Raw genomic sequence first — 19,625 nt, forward strand, 5'->3', positions numbered from 1 at the left:
GAGGAGGAGTGGCAACTATCTTTCAGTCTGATTTATTAATTAGTCCCAGGCCAACTAATAATTACAGTTCTTTTGAACATTTAACCCTCAGTTTCCCTCATCCAAACTGCAAAGCAATAAAACCTCTTCTGTTTGTTGTTTTGTATCGTCCACCAGGCCCTTACACTCAGTTTTTGGATGAGTTGTCATATTTCTTATCTGATTTGGTGTTAAATACTGATAAGGTTATTATAGTGGGTGATTTTAACATCCATGTTGACACTGAATGTGATAACCTTAGTGTAGCCTTTAAAACTATCCTAGATTCAATTGGTTTTGCTCAAAATGTGCATGAACCGACGCACTCTTGGCTCCATACTTTAGACCTTGTTCTGACATATGGCATTGATTGTGAAGAATTAACAGTATTCTCTCACAACCCTGTCCTGTCTGACCATTTTTTAATAACATTTGAGTTTAATCTAACTGAGTTCTCCACCCCCAAAAGAGGGTTCCATTATAGTAGATTTTTATCGGATAATGCTGTATCAAAACTTAAAGAGTCTGTCCCCTTTTTAATATCCTCAGTATTGCAGAAATGCCCTGTAGATGGCAGCATTGCTGTTTCTTCCCATTCACAAATCGATACCTTTGCTAACAATCTGACTTCCTCATTGCGTTCTGCATTAGACAATGTAGCTCCCTTGAAAAAGAAGGTGATTATTCACAGGAAGCTGGCTCCTTGGTTTAATTCAGAGCTGCGTTCCTTGAAGCACAATGTTAGGAAATTGGAGAGAAAATGGCGCTCTACACACCAAGAGGAATCCTACTTAATCTGGAGGGACAGACTATTGTTGTATAACAAGACCCTCCGCAGAGTTAGAGCAGCATATTTTTCATCATTAATTGAAGAGAATAAAAATAATCCTAGATTTCTCTTTAGTACAGTTGCCAAACTTACCCAGAGCCACAGCTCTGTTGATCCATTCATTCCCTTAGCTCTTAGTAGTAATGATTTTATGGGATTCTTCATAAATAAAATTGATGCCATTAAAAATAAAATAATTGGCATCCTCCCAAACATGATTACCTCGTCCTCAGTAAGTGAGGCAGCATTGGAGGAATCTTTAGAATCTGCGCAGTGTTTGAACTGTTTAGAAGCAGTAGAGCTTTCTGAGCTATCTAAAATTTTAGCTTCATCTAAACCTTCTACCTGTATGTTAGACCCAATCCCAACCACGTTGTTTAAGGACATATTCCCTTTGATCAGTGGCACTATTTTAGACATGATTAATCTATCCTTAGTAAATGGATATGTACCACAGGTTTTGAAAGTAGCTGTTATTAAACCTTTACTTAAGAAACCTTCTCTTGATCAAGATGAGTTAGTAAATTACAGACCTATATCTAATCTTCTTTTCTTATCTAAAATTCTTGAGAAAGTAGTTGCTAATCAACTTTGTGAACATTTACAAAGTAATGACCTACTTGAGGAGTTTCAGTCAGGCTTCAGAGCTCATCATAGCACTGAAACAGCTCTGGTGAAGGTCACTAATGATATTCTAATGGCCTCAGATAAAGGACTTGTGTCTATACTTGTCCTGTTAGATCTCAGTGCTGCGTTTGATACAGTTGATCACAATATTCTCCTACAAAGACTTGAACATACTGTAGGGATTAAGGGGAAAGCATTAGGCTGGTTTAAATCTTATCTGTCAGACAGATTCCAATTTGTTCATGTTAATAATAAATCTTCCTCAAACTCTAGGGTCACCTGTGGAGTACCACAGGGTTCAGTCCTTGGACCAATTCTCTTTACTATATATATGCTTCCGATAGGCAAAATTATCAGACAGCATGGGATTAATTTCCACTGTTATGCTGATGATACTCAGCTATATTTATCCATAAATCCTGATGAATCCAATCAATTACTTCGACTGCAGTCATGTCTTGATGACATCAAAAGCTGGATGACTTTAAATTTCCTCCATCTAAATTCTGACAAGACCGAAGTTTTAATCTTTGGGCCAGAGTCCTCAAAAAATAAACTTCTTAACCAATCACTTAATCTGGGTGGCATTAACCTGGCCTCTGGTAATAAAGTAAAAAATCTTGGTGTTATTTTTGACCAAGACATGTAATTTAAATCCCATATTAAACAGGTTTCCAGAGTTTCCTTTTTTCACCTCCGGAATATCGCCAAAATTAGAAACATTCTGTCCAGGAGTGATGCTGAAAAACTGGTCCATGCATTTGTTACTTCAAGGCTGGACTATTGTAATTCTTTACTATCAGGAAGTCCACAAAATGCAGTTAAATGCCTTCAGCTGATCCAAAATGCTGCAGCAAGAGTTCTGATGAAAATCAACAAGAGGGATCATATTTCTCCAATTTTAGCTTCCCTTCATTGGCTTCCTGTTAAATCAAGAATATAATTTAAAATTCTTCTTCTAACGTATAAAGCCCTTAATAATCAAACTCCATCATATATCAGAGCTCTGATTACCCCGTATGTTCCTAACAGAGCACTTCGCTCTCAGACTGCAGGTCTGCTGGTGGTTCCTAGAGTCTCTAAAAGTAGAATGGGAGGCAGATCCTTTAGCTATCAGGCTCCTCTCCTGTGGAACCAACTCCCAGTTTTGGTCCGTGAGGCAGACACCCTGTCTACTTTTAAGACTAGGCTTAAAACTTTTCTTTTTGACAAAAATTATAACTAGTGGCTCATGCTACTCTCAGCTACCTTTATAGTTTTACTGCTATAGGCTTAGGCTACTGGAGTATATCAGGATCTAATTTTCTCACTCTATTGAGTTCTACTGTTCTTCAATTATGCATTATGTGTTGTCATTTCTGCTTTAACTTTCTGTTCTCTCTCTTTTCTCTTCATAGTAGGTACACCTGGTCTGGCGTTCTGTTAACTGTGACATCATCCAGAGAAGACGGCTCACCCGCTACTACCATCTAATGTAGAACAGATTACTAGATCAATGTGTGCTTCTGTGCTTTTTTGTTTCTCTTGTTGTGTCTCTGTTCTGTCTTCTGTAACCCCAGTCGGTCGAGGCAGATGACCGTTCATACTGAGCCCGGTTCTGCCGGAGGTTTTTCCTTCCCGTTAATGGGTGGTTTTTCTTCCCACTGTCGCTTCATGCTTGCTCAGTATGAGGGATTGCAGCAAAGCCATGTACAATGCAGATGACTCTTCCTGTGGCTCTACGCTTCCCCAGGAGTGAGTGCTGCTTGTCGGGACTTTGATGCAATCAACTGGTTTCCTTATATAGGACATTTTTGACCAATCTGTATAATCTGACCCAATCTGTATAATATGATTGAACTTGACTTTGTAAAGTGCCTTGAGATGACATGTTTCATGACTTGGCGCTATATAAATAAAATTGAATTGAATTGAATTGAATTGAATTGAAAAAGCAAGGTTATTGGTCACCTTACATGCAAGCAATGGTGGATGAAATCTTGAGCCAATGTGAAAAATGTGCAGAAAACAATGTACGAAAAGGCATAAAATCACCGATTGGACACATTCTAGTCCCTGAGGGACCCTTTAAACATCTTGTGATAGATTATGTTGACATGATAAAGCCAGTGCAAGGAAAAAGATACATGTTGGTGGTGATCGATCGGTTCAGCCGATGGGTTGAAGCAGTCCCATCAAAGACATTGGGAGCTGAGACAGTGATTAAGTTTCTGACAAGAGAGGTGATTCCGAGATTTGGCATCCCATCAGAAATCAGTTCAGATAATGGTTCAGCATTTATCCAAAAGGTGTTAAAAGGTGTTTTGTCAAAGCTAGGAATTAAACAATGCTTTGGAGCAGTCTATCACCCGCAGAGTCAAGGTATTGTAGAAAGAATCAATGGGACTTTGAAAGCTAAGGTGAATAAAATCTGTGCTTCTACTAACCTAAACTGGGCTGATGCTTTGCCGCTTGCGCTAATGAGCTATCGCATGCAGTTGCACCGCAGCACATATTTAACCCCGCATGAAATGCTAACAGGTAGAACAATGCCAGTACCTGAATGGAGGCTTCCATTCAAAGGCCCGGCACTTGAACAGCTACAGACAGAGTTGAAAGCATATATGGATCAACTAACTGCTATCCATAGAGCTATCAATCTGCAGGAAAAAGCCAGAAGTTCCTGTCCAGAGTCGGTGGTGAAGAGACCAGTCGAACCAGGAGACCTGGTGTATGTGAAGGTGTTCAGACGTAAATGGAACCGCTCGAGATGGGACGGACCATTTGAGGTCAAACGAGCGACCGCAACCGCTGTCCAAGTAAAGGGGAGTGATACGTGGTATCATTTGACTCATTGTACTAAAGTACACGCCAGAGACACTGTGAAGCCAGACATTGTGAAGCCAGACAATGGAAAAGACTGTGAACAGAAAGTTTGCAGCAATGAAACTGGTATTACTGACATTTCACCTGTGGATGTTGGCAGAGGTGGTGAGCCTAACAACAGCGAGGCCGGAGATGAACTCTCACAGCCTGCAGACGGCACCACAGCATCAGCCAACGTCAGCTCAACCACGAGTGGAACGAGCAACGAGTAATGAGGGTCGAGATAATCGACATGCAACCATGAAATGTGGGACTTCAGTCTATAAAGGGAAATCCACCTTTGCAGAACAAGATAAGTACAACACAACGTTAATGGGTTTGACAAAGTACACACCAGTGTTTTTGCCAGCTGAACTGAAGTTAATGACTCATCTAGGTCTTAAAGAACAGTTAAGAGAAAAAACAAAAAGGTTGCGTAAGAAAAGAGAGACCCATGCTGAATTCAAATGGAAAGCAACGGTAACCGATACAGGATTTCTTACAAAATTAGATACGGAGTTTGAGGTGAACATTTATTACAATGATCAAAAATTGTGTGGAAAAAGTGTCAAAAAGGTATATACAGAATATGGGATAAATCAGTGCTCACTTATTCTGTACATAAAGGATGATGGTTTTGAGGTAGAAATAGAAATAGAATCCCACAGGGATCCCAAGGACAATTACAAATATAACTTAACAATGAAGAATCTACAAAACCCCAATGTAGTATCAGGAAATGGTGATTTAGAACAAACAGGAAATAAGGAATTAAATGCTACACATGTTTATTGACCGAATTAGGATACATGTGGAGCCAGACAGTGATAAATATGACTTGGTTGAAAGAAACATGATTATCTCTAGATTACTGCAAAAAGGTGACAGACGAAGGATGTGTAATTCGCATACTAATGTAAGTCATCAATTATCAAGTCAAAATCAAGAAAACATTAATTGTAATATGACTGTTTAGAATGCAGATTGTGGATGGATTATTGAAGCAAATGTGATAGCTTTCCGGAGTAACAAAACATCCGAGTTGAAATTCGAAGACGTCACCTCGAGTGGAAAAGTAGATTCAACTATATTATGAACCATACCACATAAAGAGGCTTTACTAGGAGATGTAAATTGTTTTCCCCCAACAACTATGACTAGTAGAACTACAGTAGAAGTGAAGAAAATGACTGACCCTAGTGGAAATGTGACTTTACTTACTTCAGTCACTAAATCAGGACTAAATAAGTCGACAACTTTAACGGAAAAGACATTAACGGTCACATCAGCTAAAATTTTAAATAGCACAATACAAATTTCAACAAATAATAGTGATATTACAAAGGTAAATACAAGTAAAATGGAAGTGCAACCCACAGAGGTTGCTAGGGACTTGGACAACGCAAAACCTACGGTGATTCGACCTGAGAACATAATAACTGAACCTCCAACAACTTTTGTAACTAAAACAAATCTGCAGACAATAGTGTCAAATACAATTAAAACCACAAAGGAAGTTTTAAATACTACTAAACCCTCACTAATAAGATTAATTACAACGGCACCTCCTTCGGTTGAGGTAACATCAGATCAAGACAACAACCTAATATTAGAATTCACTGAACCAGATCCAAAACAGTATGGATGCTCTGAAAAGGAAGGATGTGAAGATTTCTCTGAAGGTTTGGATACATTTTATGAAAAACAAAATCCAAAAGTAGCTACACCAAGAGCAATAAATAAATTACAGGATATTAAATGGCATGGAATCAGACCAAGGGGTGATCCTTTATGGCAAAGAGCCATACGTAATACATGGTATAGCTGGTCATGGCATACAGCAAGAGAGTTAACTAAAAATGATTGCTTAATCTGTACTGCTGCTACGGGAGCAGTTCCTATGGTTATTCCAGAAAAATACACGTCAAAAGAATGTGCAGTTGTACAACGTCAAAAATGTAGGAATGGTGAGTTCACTTCAAGAGAAGACGTAGTGTCATTCTTTAAATTACCTATGTGTGGTTTGAGTTGCAGACTCTTATATGGCTCAAGAAACTCTCATCAATACTTAGAAAAATGGAAAGGGTATAAATTAGAATCATTGTGTGCAGAATTTAACATTAGTACTACAGATAATGTTCCACCCACTGATTATGAAATAGATTATGATGCAGACTACGAATGTTTCGTCAGTGGAGGTTTTGAGGACAATAAAGGAATCAATGTAGGAAACACCACTGTAAAATGTAATGTAACCTGGGTATTATCTTGGTTTAAGCATGCAAATGTAACACCAGTGTTTGCTACAAAGCCTGTTTGGTTTGAAAACCCAGATTTTATAGAAGAGGACTGTAAAAATATAACTATGACGATTCCCAAACTTTTCTTTTTAGGAGATCAAACGTATCCAGTGGCAGACAGTTACTGGATGTGTGGTGATGACATGCTAATGAACACCTTACCACTTAAGTGGGTAGGGCTCTGTGCATTAGTACGAATAAAGGTACCAATAACTTTAGTGTATGAAGGGGTAAAAGAATTAGCTCAGATTGAAATAGGTAAAACTAGGTCTAGACGATTACAGACTAAATAAAGGAGTTTATTTAAATCTTATTGGTCAACCAAGAGGAATTCCAGGTGAATTTAAAGCACAACATGAAATTAAAGCAGGTTTTGAGTCTATTTTACCTCAAATTACTATAATTAAAAATGTTGAATGGATAAATTACATTTACTATAATCAGCAAAGGATGATAAATTTCACGGTTGAAGGATTTATGGCACTGGGAGACCAAGTACATGAAACAAGTAGAATGGTAATACAAAACAGACAAGCCTTAGATTGGCTTTTAGCAAGTAAGGGAGGTGTTTGTCACATGTTCGGTAATCAGTGCTGTACATACATTCCCATGAACACAGCTCCTAAAGGTTCGTTTAGGGCAGTAATGGTTAAACTTATGAAACTTAAAGAAGAAGTAAAAGAGAATGCTGGTAGAAATAACTGGTCGTGGAAAAGTCTGGAAGAAATTTTAGGAGAATGGGGTGTTTTAGCCGCTAAAACAGGACTAACTTTGGTAATAACACTGATTGTAATCTTATTGTTTGTGTGTTGTGTTGTGCCTATTTTGAAAAGGTGGATTGTGTGAACGATGTATGGATGGATGACATCAGGCAGCAGCCATCAAAAGGGCTGACATCCCGGCCGCCTGGACACGGCTATGGACTCACACGTATGCTACAGACTCATTCCAAATGGAAAGGAGTACCCGTGATCGAGACGGACTCTCTTGTTTTGCTACGTGTCCATGGACTCATTCAAACCAAGCACACGAACTGAAGACTGACTAACCCTATTAACGTTGTTTAAGTTACTCAATCTAAGATTAAATGAATAAAATATAATACAATAAAGCTTTAGTAGATAAGGTAGCACAGGCGGCCGGTTAGTTTAATCTATCATAACATTATATTTTAACATTCGTTTCTGTTTAACCCTCCGTATCAGTATTATTAGCAAGATAATTTGCATATATATATAATCCATGTATTTCATATGTTGTTTGTTGATGGTTGTATATGTTGTGTTCTATTAGGTACTCTTTTTAGAATTATAAGTGCTGGATTTCATTGCAAGTAGCATGGCTTAATTCCAATTGATGCCGGTCGACCTGGCTGGCGGATGCTCGATGGAGAACCGAGATCCATGGGAGAGTTTTTTCCCCTGAGAACAGTACATGAATAAGTGCCAACAACAGCTGGATTGATGCCAATGTGAAAGCAATGAATGTTTTGCATCTCTCTCTCTCTCTCTCTCTCTCTCTCTCTCTCTCTCTCTCTCTCTCTCTCTCTCTCTCTCTCTCTCTCTCTCTATTATTGAAATGTGTTATTGATTGTAATTTGCACTTATTACAAGTCAGTGTTAATCAACACTCATGTGGACACCTTGATTACATTAGTATATTATCCATTGGTTGTGTAAGCAATTACATTTTTGGATGGTTGTTATTATTACAGCTAAGCTTGATTAGTGTGGAGTCAGATTTTCTCTTTATGCGATGTTTAGTCTATGTACTTTAGTATATAGAGGGTTCCTTAGGAGTGTTACGTAAGTAACGTAACAAGGGAGGATATGCAGGGGGTTGGAAAACATCTGAAGTCTGTTTGTCCTGAAAGCGAGGCAAAGGGAGCAGAAGTCCAGAAAATGACCAGGACATGACATCCTGTGTGACCCAAACAGAGGTCAACTGACAAGATAAGGTTGTCTGTTTTTCAACGTTTGTGGAGCTGTTCCCAGAAATAAGACCAATGTCTGCCAAAGGAGGCTGGAAGAACGTGGACACTGCTGGGTCACGGCGTGGACCAATGGATGCACGTAGAATCTTATTTGTAACACACACCCATCTGTGGGATATAAAATGCATGTACACTATGTTGTAATCAGAACTCTAGCTCGCACCCGTTCGTACGTGCAACTATATGAAATAAATGGGTTCTCCAGTTGGCGAACAGAGAGACTTCGTTTTCCTGTGTCATCTTTCTTTTTTACGGTTTTTAGTCAAAGTAATCTCCCACATTACGCAGGAACAGCTTTTTCTAGTTATTATTATTATTACGTCGGCGTCTAACTACTCCCGCATACTTCAACCAATTTCAACAATTTTGGTGTCAAAACGTTCAGCTTGTTCTAAATCCTTCAAATCCTTCAAATTCTTCACATTCTTCACATTCTTCAAATTCTTCAAATACTTCAAATTCTTCAAATCTTTCACATTTTTATCGTTTTTCAAACTGTTCAAACTGTTCGGGTATACTTCAAACTGTTCAAAGGCTTGTTAAGATGCCTGCCTTTCACTCTGAGGCGCTAGGTTCAAATCCCTGTTATGGCAATCATTTTTTTTCAACCAATTTCAACAATTTTGGTATCAAAATGTTCGGCTCGTTCCTTGTATGACTGCTATAGCTCATGGTTATGCTAACTTTTACACTTTTTGTGCGATTTTTTGGCTGCTACCATTCAAATCAATGCAAATTGCTTCAAATTCCTTCAAATGCTTCACATTCTTCAAAATTTTCCAATTCTTCCAATTGTTCTTAATCTTCAAATTCATTAAATTTTTCAAATTTTTCAAATTCCTTCAAATTTTTTCAAATTCTCCAAATTTCTTCAAATTCCTTCAATTTTTTTCAAATTCTTCAAATTTCCTCAAATTTTTCAAATTCCTTCAAATTTTTTGAAAATTTTCAAATTTCTTCAAATTTTTAAAATTCTTCACATCTGATTTCAATGTTTTCTGCATCTTCTGCTCAATCATTCTGCAGATTAACATTCTCACTCGCTGTTACGCAGGAACAGCGTTTTCTAGTTAGTTTTGTTACTGGAAATAACATGGACACTACTCTGCCACCACGCCCTGCACAATGCTACCGTCATTAATGCTCAACATTGATAGAGGAGAAACAATTTGCTTTAAAAGAAAACTGACAATTTATTGAATTGCATTAGGTCAGACAACAAAGACGGGTAATCAGAACATTGATGTTGAACAGCTATAAAGAAGAATTGGAAATTTCAGGCTCAAAATTTCCTTCTGCAGCTTTAAAGTCCAGATTTTTCATTGTGTATGTACCTTTATAGATGAGAAAAACATCAAGGGCTGTCTGTAAGATGACACAAATTATTATCACAGCAAAAGTCCACTGTCTTCTGGGTCTGGCTGGTTTTAGATCTGAAGGACAAAGAAAAAAGAGAGAGCTTGATCAGTGTGAGAAAGACATTCATGGTGACACGCTGACACATAGAGACAACTTTTTTTAGGTTCAAATTCAGAAATATTCAGGTCACCCAGTTATCGGACAGGTTTATGGTCCATCTAACAGAAATGTTAACTTACATTATTTATTTATTTCTTAAACATTTACAAATGCAGAACAATTCTTACAGATGCCTAGTTGTATAAAATATCTAAATTGAAACTAACTGAATTGTTTCAACTGGAATGAGGTCTTGAGTGCATTGGACCCAAGCTGAAAACAAGCAGGTATTAGCTAAAGAAAATCTCTGTCCAGCAGGGAAATTGTTTTCCTTTTTGTTTGTAAAAGGAAAGCATCCATCCATTCGTGATCTATACCCACTTTTCCGTGCAGTGTTCTTGCGGGACTGGTGCCTATGTCCAGTGGTCAATAAGTGAGTCGGGGAACACTCTGGACATGTTGCCAGTCTATCATAGGGCAACACAAAGACAAACAGGACAAACAACCATGCACACACCTCATACCATTTCACCAAAATCAAAGTATACATCAGATTATCACTGCTCCTTTTTATTTTTCTATGTGGTCTGTTTCAAATATTTATGTATTTTCTTTACGCATTTTCTCATCTATGTGATTCAGCTCCATAGTCCATGGGTATATTATATTTTAAGAATGGTTGAACTGTGTATTTTCTTTACGCATTTTCTCATCTATGTGATTCTCATCTATGTGATTCATTTTCTCATCTATGTGATTCAGCTCCATAGTCCATGGGTATATTATATTTTAAGAATGGTTGAACTTTCCTTTTGAAAACTAGTGATTTTGATTAAAAAAAATTAGTTTTTCTATGAATGCGTTTTACCATTTTATAGGTTGAAAAAAAAATCATTAATTCTTTCTTTGTTTCTTTACTTCCTTAAAGTTTACATCTAAATCTAAATATTAAAATTTTTGTTTTCAAGATAGGCATTTTAACAAGTTGTGCAGTTTTCTGTCGGAAGCAATCTAGTTTTACTCATATTTGACAATTTTGAAATGAGCAAATTTGCTTCAGTAACCGTTGAATGTCCAGTCAGAGCAAAACTTTTTAAAACTGGTAGTTAAGCATTTTGGCAAGGTAAAGATCTGAGGTAAATCAAATTACAGTTAGTTGTGTCCATTGTTTTGTGGAAAACTAAAGTAAGCTAACAATAGCAGCTGTCTAATTTACCAATGCCAACTACTTCTCCGTTGATTAGTTCTGAGAGGTTCCTATTGGTGCTCACCATCATGCTGGAAGCTGTAGTGATTACTCCTGCTCAGTGACATGTCGAACAGAGGATTATAATGTGTGCCCTGCTCCATTTTCTCATCCACCGCTGTTTCCATTCTCACCACAGTTTGAAGTTTGTTCACTTCTTCCTCAAGCAGTTCTCGATGTTGGGAAAACAACTGCTCCCCAGATTGCAACACAACTCTTATGAAACTGCTTAGATGAGCACAAAGAGGAGAAGTGGAAGGAACTTGAATTTTAACTTTGTGTGTGTGTGTTGGGGTGGGGGGTTTCAGCATTGGATATTGTTGTTTAGCAAACAGAGAAAGTTGGTACTTTCTCATCACAAACCTAATAAAACCCTAGACTTGTGATTCTGATATAGAAATAAATCAAAATCTTATTTTATGACTATTTTGCATATTTTAAATCAGATTTAGAATGCAATTTGTTTTTTCCCGTCAAATTATGACTTCATCAGCATGTACCTTGGTTTATTTAATTAAGGAGAGAAGAAAAGGTTTATGTGATTGATTGTCTTACCAAGTACAACATGGCTAACTATGGCTTATTTACTTTTGATTTAACGTTTCTGTGCCCATGTAATAACAAAATATTATGATACTTCATTTAATTAAATGATACAGGAATACAATCATTTGTGGTATTTAAATAATTCAAACAAAAGTTGAATAGAAGGGTGCAATGCCATGTAGTATCTTCCAGAATTTTCCTTTAGAATTAATTTCATTCACCATTTTGATTGGAAAGGTTTTTCATTTGCTGGAAGGAAGACATATTTAGACACCTCTGTTTAAACACTTTTAGATCAAATACAGACAGCTTTGTGCCAGTGGAAAAATGTTAACACAGTTAACAAAGGACAAAAACAACTACATTTGAACTCTAGTTAAGTATGGTCCTATTCAGTCATGTTTTAGTTTAATCCAATTGCTACTTCTGTGTAGCACACAAGGAAAATGTTCACCTATTTAGTAGTACAGTCTCATATGGCTGTCTTGCATCTATATCATTACGAAAGCTGGAGTAAACTCATTTTTTTGCACTTTTGAAATGTGTATCACATAATATCTTTTACAGAAACAGTCCTGTACAGTCTTTTTGGGTGAACACAAAGCTACAGTGTCATGATTGGTCTAAAATCTGCCAAATACATTATTAGTAGTATGTATTTATTGTAGGAACTGCCTGGTCACTAAACATATTAATCATGAAACCCCACTGATTTCTGAACTTGGAACTGAAACATGTTTAAATTGGGGCTGATGCAATTTTCCAGCTTTGAGGACAGAAATAAATGGAACACAGTAAAACTTGTCAATTTGTCTGTATTTACCAAACAAACACTAATCTCTCTCTCTCTTTCTCTCACACTGTGTGTGTGTGTGTGTGTGTTTTCCCATTATCGTTCAAGCTAAGTTTAGAAATTGTTTGCAGACCGGTTTTCATCCATTTTATTGGGTTTCGATAACAAAGTAAGATAATGTTCACATGTTCATCTGCCGTTTTTGTCACTGTCCTGGCTCTCAATACACATCCACACAGACGTTGCAGGTCCCATTGCTCAAAAACAGAGACGTTGGTCTCTGATTTTTTTGTAAACTTCACTGCTGTGTGACCCTAACCCTTTAATTAGTAGTGTTACTGAGCTTTTTTTTATTTGCTACCAGCACTGCAGGAGGTGAAAAGAGACTGGACTCAGAGCCGGGCTTTTGGGTCGCTGCATGGCTCAGTGAAACCCTTTGCTTTTTAAAACACTTCCTACAAATCATGAAGGGATGTTTAAACAGCACTTATAAAAGTATTCACATCTACTACTTAAATAGAAGTATACAGTTGACATAAGTCTAATTATATAGAATCAACAGAATTGGGATTGGCTGTTTTACCCACATATATATATGAAAATAAACAATTTAGTACAATGCAAATATATTAAAGGTCAATATATGTGCAATACTGAGCATCAGCATGGGTTCCATAGAGTAGAAAATCTCATATCTGGTTGCTTATTCATTGGTGCATTGGTGGAAAAAGTCAAACTTCAGAGACATATTAACAACCTTTAACTTGTTATTAGTGAAATGTAGATGAACATCCAAGTGTAGCTTCAGGAATTGAAGAGGGCAACAGATGTAGGATAACAAAACTGGTCATGAAAATTAGTGCATTACCCTCTTATAACAATTATCCTTGAATGTAGTCTGTGTATAGTAGACAGAGTTGTCGAATGATTAATCTTAGCGGTTAGTCAAAAAAGGAAAATGCAATTGTCAGGGTTCAGTTTTGATTTGGGTTTTTATTTACTCCTGTCTGGGCTTAGTTAGGTTCTGGCTTTTGTTTTGGTTAGTTCAGTTTCCTCCTACCACTCCCACTCAGCCTTCTACTGCAGTTAGTCACACCTGCCAGCCACTAATTAGCCAGACTCACTTCACCTGCCAGCTTCCCTATTTAAGCCTCACTCTGCTGTCACTCCTTTGCCGGTCCGTCATCATTCTACACCCTCTCCATGCCAGTCCCTCTGTAAGTCTTTGTATTCTGCTGCTCGTTTTTGGAGAAGCTTTGCTTTTTGTCCAGGTGTCTTCTGTGAACTGCTAACCTGACAAGCGGCTCTGGAGAAGCTCCGCTCGGTGCCATGGTGTCTCCAGTGATCCGCTAACCTGACTAGCCGCTCCATTACCACCTCCTCCAGTCCAATAACAGACTTTGGTTTTCCTCTTCCAGCACTCCTAACTTTCAATAAACTGTCAAAACGTGCTCTGTGTGTGTGTGTTCAACCCGGGTTCAAAAGACAAATCCTGACAGTACGGACCGGCCCAGATGAACCCGCAACACACACAGAGTCCGCATGTTGGAGCCGGTCTGGTACCTCCCTCCCTGGTTGATTCTGTGAAGCTCTGCTTTCAGGAACTGAAGCGCAGCCAGGCTGTGGTCACTGGCTTGGACTCGCCGCACCTGCAAGCGGAGGCAGCGGCCATGGTTCGAGCTAGTTTAGGGGAACATATTCTGACCTTGGCACGACAGTGTTCTGCGTTTCCGGAACTGGCGGACCTTTCCCGGGAGATTGATTGGGACTTCTGGTCGGGAACACCTCCGCCAATCGGCTCTTCCCTTGCCACCAGCCTGTCCAAGTCTCACGAGGGGGTCCAGGAGGACCCGACTCCACCCAAGCCTCACAAGGGGATCCAGGAGGATCCGCTTCTACCCTCGGTTCCTGCCGAGGCCCGCAGCCTGGCACCGCCTCCGACTGATCTGTTTGGCCGGAGCCGCGGACTGTGGTTTCCGTGCATCCAGATTCTGCCTCGTTGTGGTCGACCTCCTCGACGTCTGCCTCAGACTTTTCTGTTCGGCCGGAGTCGCAGATTGCGGACTCCGAGCTACTCGACTTTGCCTCGTCGGGGCCGTCCACCGCGGCGGTCATCTCTGACTTTCCTGTTCGGCCGGAGCCGCAGATTGCGGACTCTGAGCTACTCGACTTTGCCTCGTCGGGGCCGTCCACCGCGGCGGTCATCTCTGACTTTCCTGTTCGGCCGGAGCCGCAGACTGTGGACTGCGAGCCGCTCGACTTTGCTTCATCGGGGCCGTCCACCACGGCGCCCACCTTTGACTTTTCTGTTCGGCCTGACCCGCCGACTGCGGCATTAGGGCCATCTGATTCTGCCTCGTCGGGGCCGCCCTCCTAGAGACTTTAGTCGGGCGTCGTTGCTCCGCCGCTTGCCTCGACCTGGAAGACCTCCTCGAGGACTCTTTGTGGCGTTGAAGCCGTCTTTTGCCTGAGCCCTTATGGCCAGTGCCTTCTGTTATTTTTGGGGCTCAATTTCAGTTTAGGTTTACTTAGGGGTTTGGTTTCAGAGTTATTTAGGGGGTTCTTTGTTTTCCATAGAATACTTAAGTTTCTATTTTACTTCTGTTTTTCCAGCTCTGTTCTGGTGCTCTAGGTTTTCCTTTAGTCTTCCGGCTCTGCTTTAGTTATTTTAGTTCTGCTTTAGAATCCTAGTTTTTTACCTTAGTGTTCCAGGTGTTGCTTTGTGCTCTGATTCTAGCTTTAGTTATCTAGTGTCACATTAGTTTACCTGTTCTTGCCCTAGTCTCTTTGTTTTGGTTTTGATTTTGCATTAGTTTTATAGCCTTGCTTTAATGTCTTGATCTTTTCCTAGTTTTGATTTGATTTCCTAGTTTTTTGCTTCGGTTTTTCTCTTGTTATCCCTACCCTAGTTTTTCTGGTTTTGCTCTATAGGTTAGTTCATGCCTGGTTTTCTTGTTTTGGTTTAGATCTTTAGGTTCCCAGCGCTCTTTAGGTTCTCAGCGCTCCTTAGTCCCCTGGCGTGTTTGACGCTCTCCGTTCCCTGGCATTTTTGGTTTTCTTGGTTCCCCGGCGTGTTAGGACGCCCTCTGTTCTTGGTTCCCCCGGCGTGTTTGACGTTTCTGCTTTCCTCGTGCCCCGGCGTTTCCCTCACGCCCCAGCGTTCTCTTCCCCAAGCCCCGGCGTTCCCCTCATGCTCCGGTGTTCTCTTTCCTCACGCCCCGGCGTTCTCTTCCCCAACCCTCGGCGTTCCCCTCATGCCCCGGCGGGTTCCCTGGCGTTTCTGTGCGCCAGTTATGCTCCAGCGTGTGTTGTAGAGCCCTGGTGTTTGCAGTACGCCTGTTCTTCCCTCTGGCGTTGTTGTATGCCTGTTCCTTCCCTTTGGCGCTGTCGTGCGCCCGTTTCTTTCCCTTTGGCGCTGTCGTGCGCCCGTTTCTTTCCTTTTGGCGCTGTCATGCGCCCGTTTCTTTCCCTTTGGCGCTGTCGTGCGCCCGTTTCTTTCCTTTTGCCGCTGTCATGCGCCCGTTTCTTTCCCTTTGGCGCTGTCGTGCGCCCGTTCCTTCTCTCTGGCATTAGTACGTCTGTTCTTTGCCCATTTAGCCTTGTGGCTATGTGAGCCTGTCAGCGTCGGTTAGACACCTTTGGTTTGCCTACAGCATCTGTTAGAAGCTCTGTTTTGTTTACCAGGGGTGTAAGGAACCCCTTTTGGTTTGCCCTGAGTGGTAGTTTTTGTTTGGGTTTAGCCCGCCATCCACCTTCCCTCCACCCACCCTAGTTGGATTAGCTTGGTTTTGACCCTAGCCCTCCATCCTGCCTTCCCTCCACCCACCCTGGCTCGGTCACTATTTAGTTTTGTTTTTTTTAGGGTTTTTTTAGGCCGTCCAGAGACCGGCCTTGAGGGGGGGGGGGGGTAATGTCAGGGTTCAGTTTTGATTTGGGTTTTTATTTACTCCTGTCTGGGCTTAGTTAGGTTCTGGCTTTTGTTATGGTTAGTTCAGTTTCCTCCTACCACTCCCACTCAGCCTTCTACTGCAGTTAGTCACACCTGCCAGCCACTAATTAGCCAGACTCACTTCACCTGCCAGCTTCCCTATTTAAGCCTCACTCAGCTGTCACTCCTTTGCCGGTCCGTCATCATTCTACACCCTCTCCATGCCAGTCCCTCTGTAAGTCTTTGTATTCTGCTGCTCGTTTTTGGAGAAGCTTTGCTTTTTGTCCAGGTGTCTTCTGTGAACTGCTAACCTGACAAGCGGCTCTGGAGAAGCTCTGCTCGGTGCCATGGTGTCTCCAGTGATCCGCTAACCTGACTAGCCGCTCCATTACCACCTCCTCCAGTCCAATAACAGACTTTGGTTTTCCTCTTCCAGCACTCCTAACTTTCAATAAACTGTCAAAACGTGCTCTGTGTGTGTGTGTTCAACCCGGGTTCAAAAGACAAATCCTGACAGTACGGACCGGCCCAGATGAACCCGAAACACACACAGAGTCCGCATGTTGGAGCCGGTCTGGTATCTCCCTCCCTGGTTGATTCTGTGAAGCTCTGCTTTCAGGAACTGAAGCGCAGCCAGGCTGTGGTCACTGGCTTGGACTCGCCGCACCTGCAAGCGGAGGCAGCGGCCGTGGTTCGAGCTAGTTTAGGGGAACATATTCTGACCTTGGCACGACAGTGTTCTGCGTTTCCGGAACTGGCAGACCTTTCCCGGGAGATTGATTGGGACTTCTGGTCGGGAACGCCTCTGCCAATCGGCTTCCAGCACTCCTAACTTTCAATAAACTGTCAAAACGTGCTCTGTGTGTGTGTGCTCAACCCGGGTTCAAAAGACAAATCCTGACAGCAATGTTCTTAGGTTTTTGTTGGGGCATTTGGCAAACAACTTGAACAATACGGCTTCCAACCACAATCAAAATGATTCTGTTAACTCGTTGTGAACGCACCTTTACTCATCCAGTGCTGCTTCCTTCCTCTTGGACATCTGTGTTCTGGTTGACCGTGTTGGGCACTTGTGTGAACAGACTTCCAATAACCTTGTGGTTATCTCTGGTTGAGTTTGTTTTCAGAGATATATTTTAGAACACTGTTAGATGGGAGCTGTGGTAGTCGTTGTGTACCATTTTCTTCCATGTTGTGTCTTCGTGTTTTGTGGCCAGTCAGGGAGTTTATGCATTGTACCCTTTTGTTCTGGTAGGTAAGAATTGTTTTGTTTTTAGTCAGAAGGGGGCATTTTTGTTTGCTGCTTTGGTCTTGTAGGCTCAGAAGTTAACTGTTTCCCCTTATTTTTGTTAAGTCTTCTGTACAAAACTGAACCTTATAAAATAAATATCTTTTACGCTGAACTTGTTTCCACTCTATAGTTTTAGGTTTGTTGGTCACTAAATTTGCTTTGTAATTGTTTTTTTACACCATGTGTCTCTCAGATTTCATTTTAAAGAGATTTAACAGCCTCATTGTAAAAGAATAGCCTATTTTTTCAGCAGATCCCAATAAAAAGAGAAATTAGATCATACAATACTGCAAGTCCTATATTACCCAAACACAAATTTAAATAGTTATGATCTTTAAATTAACTAAAATAATTACTTGTGCCCTTTTTCAGTGGTGCCCTCCTTGCTCAAGGCGGGTGCTCCAGTCTCTCTCTCTAGGTTAGATTTGCAGACATCTATGGTACTATAGTTCAGAGACTTGCCAAAGAAAGTGGTGCATGATAGCATTTTTCTTACTTTGATCATTTAGTTAATTTGATGAAATAGTAAAATAAATCATTTTGTCAGCTGAAAAATGCAAAAAAGGGAAACTTACGGCATTTTCTCACACAGGATCTTGTGATAAAATGTTTGCACACTTTGCTCTTTCGTTGATTGTGCTGATCAGGTTTTTTTAATAAACTTTTTATTCATGACACATACATAAATATATAAATATTGGAAAAATAGTGAAGCTAAAATTATTCTTTTATTGACCATTCTACCATCAGTAAGTGACCCCAATAGTTATGATTAGAGAAAGATAAAGTGTTTTGTTGCATTAAATTATGATAGGTTTTTCTAATGCATTTTGGTATCAATAAAAACTTCATGCTACTTTTAAATATAATCTTTACTTCATTTTGCTGTTTCTTCTGTTTCAAATTGATTAATTACTTGTACAATTGTTTGTTAAACACAAGATGTGTAAAAAAAAAAATACAACTCACAAGCACACACACACACACACAGTTAATGCAACACATTAAAAGCCATACCATGGGCTGATAATTTATTGTTCTCTCACCACTCAGTTATTTAATACACAACATGGCAAAATATGAGAAAAAAATGCAGAACTATGTTTAGATGCTACATTAAGCACTAAAGGTTTTCAGCTAGTTGTGATAGAAAATTGTTTTATCAGAACATTTGAAAGCACAGTAGTGCCCCCTCCTGATCAGAAGTTTTAGGGCATAGAGTAAAACAATTGGTTGTAATTTACAGGAATTGATAAAACATTGATGGTTAAATTCTGTAACGTTTCTACACTTGGGGGAGTTGAATCAAAGCCTATTATATCTGGATTTTCCACAACTGTTACATTTTGTGATCAAGTTCATTAATGGACCTTGACGAAACTTATGAAAGTTTAGTTTTTTTATTTCTTTTTTTGGAGAGAAGTTGATGAATATCATTATTACTGTTGTAACTATCAGTATATTTAAATGACTCATAGTCCCCTAAGTCAAACAACGTTATGGGTTGCAAAAAGTCATCTAGCCTTGGCTTATCAGTAAAATGTATTTCAATTATAGCGGAATTGTTAACCTTCCCTTTGTGTTTTAAACTCCATTACAAAACTAGCAGGGATTTTTTTCTATTTCTTTAAAGAAAACAAACATGAAAATAAGTTTAGTAAAGATCAGAAGAAAAAAATCCTGTCTGGCCATTTTTGTCTGCTACTAATCATTAAACTCAGTAAAGCAAACAACAAGCAAGCCGAATTATCT

General features: G+C 39.9%; 1 protein-coding gene across 1 annotated transcript in view; it reads right to left on the bottom strand.

Annotated features, from left to right (window-relative positions):
* marco (macrophage receptor with collagenous structure) overlaps positions 1 to 11,510 on the bottom strand; it is a 95,586-nt gene extending 84,076 nt beyond the window's left edge. Inside the window, exons 1-2 of the mRNA XM_012858122.3 lie at positions 11,341 to 11,510; positions 9,946 to 10,044 (exon numbers count right to left, since the gene is read on the bottom strand). Coding sequence (XP_012713576.1) covers positions 9,946 to 10,044; positions 11,341 to 11,443 — 202 coding nt within the window. The 5' untranslated portion in view covers positions 11,444 to 11,510. The remainder of the gene's footprint in view (positions 1 to 9,945; positions 10,045 to 11,340) is intronic.
* Positions 11,511 to 19,625: the final 8,115 nt, after the last annotated feature.

Source organism: Fundulus heteroclitus, chromosome 7 (genome assembly GCF_011125445.2).
Source record: "Fundulus heteroclitus isolate FHET01 chromosome 7, MU-UCD_Fhet_4.1, whole genome shotgun sequence".
Taxonomy (NCBI): Eukaryota; Metazoa; Chordata; class Actinopteri; order Cyprinodontiformes; family Fundulidae; genus Fundulus; species Fundulus heteroclitus.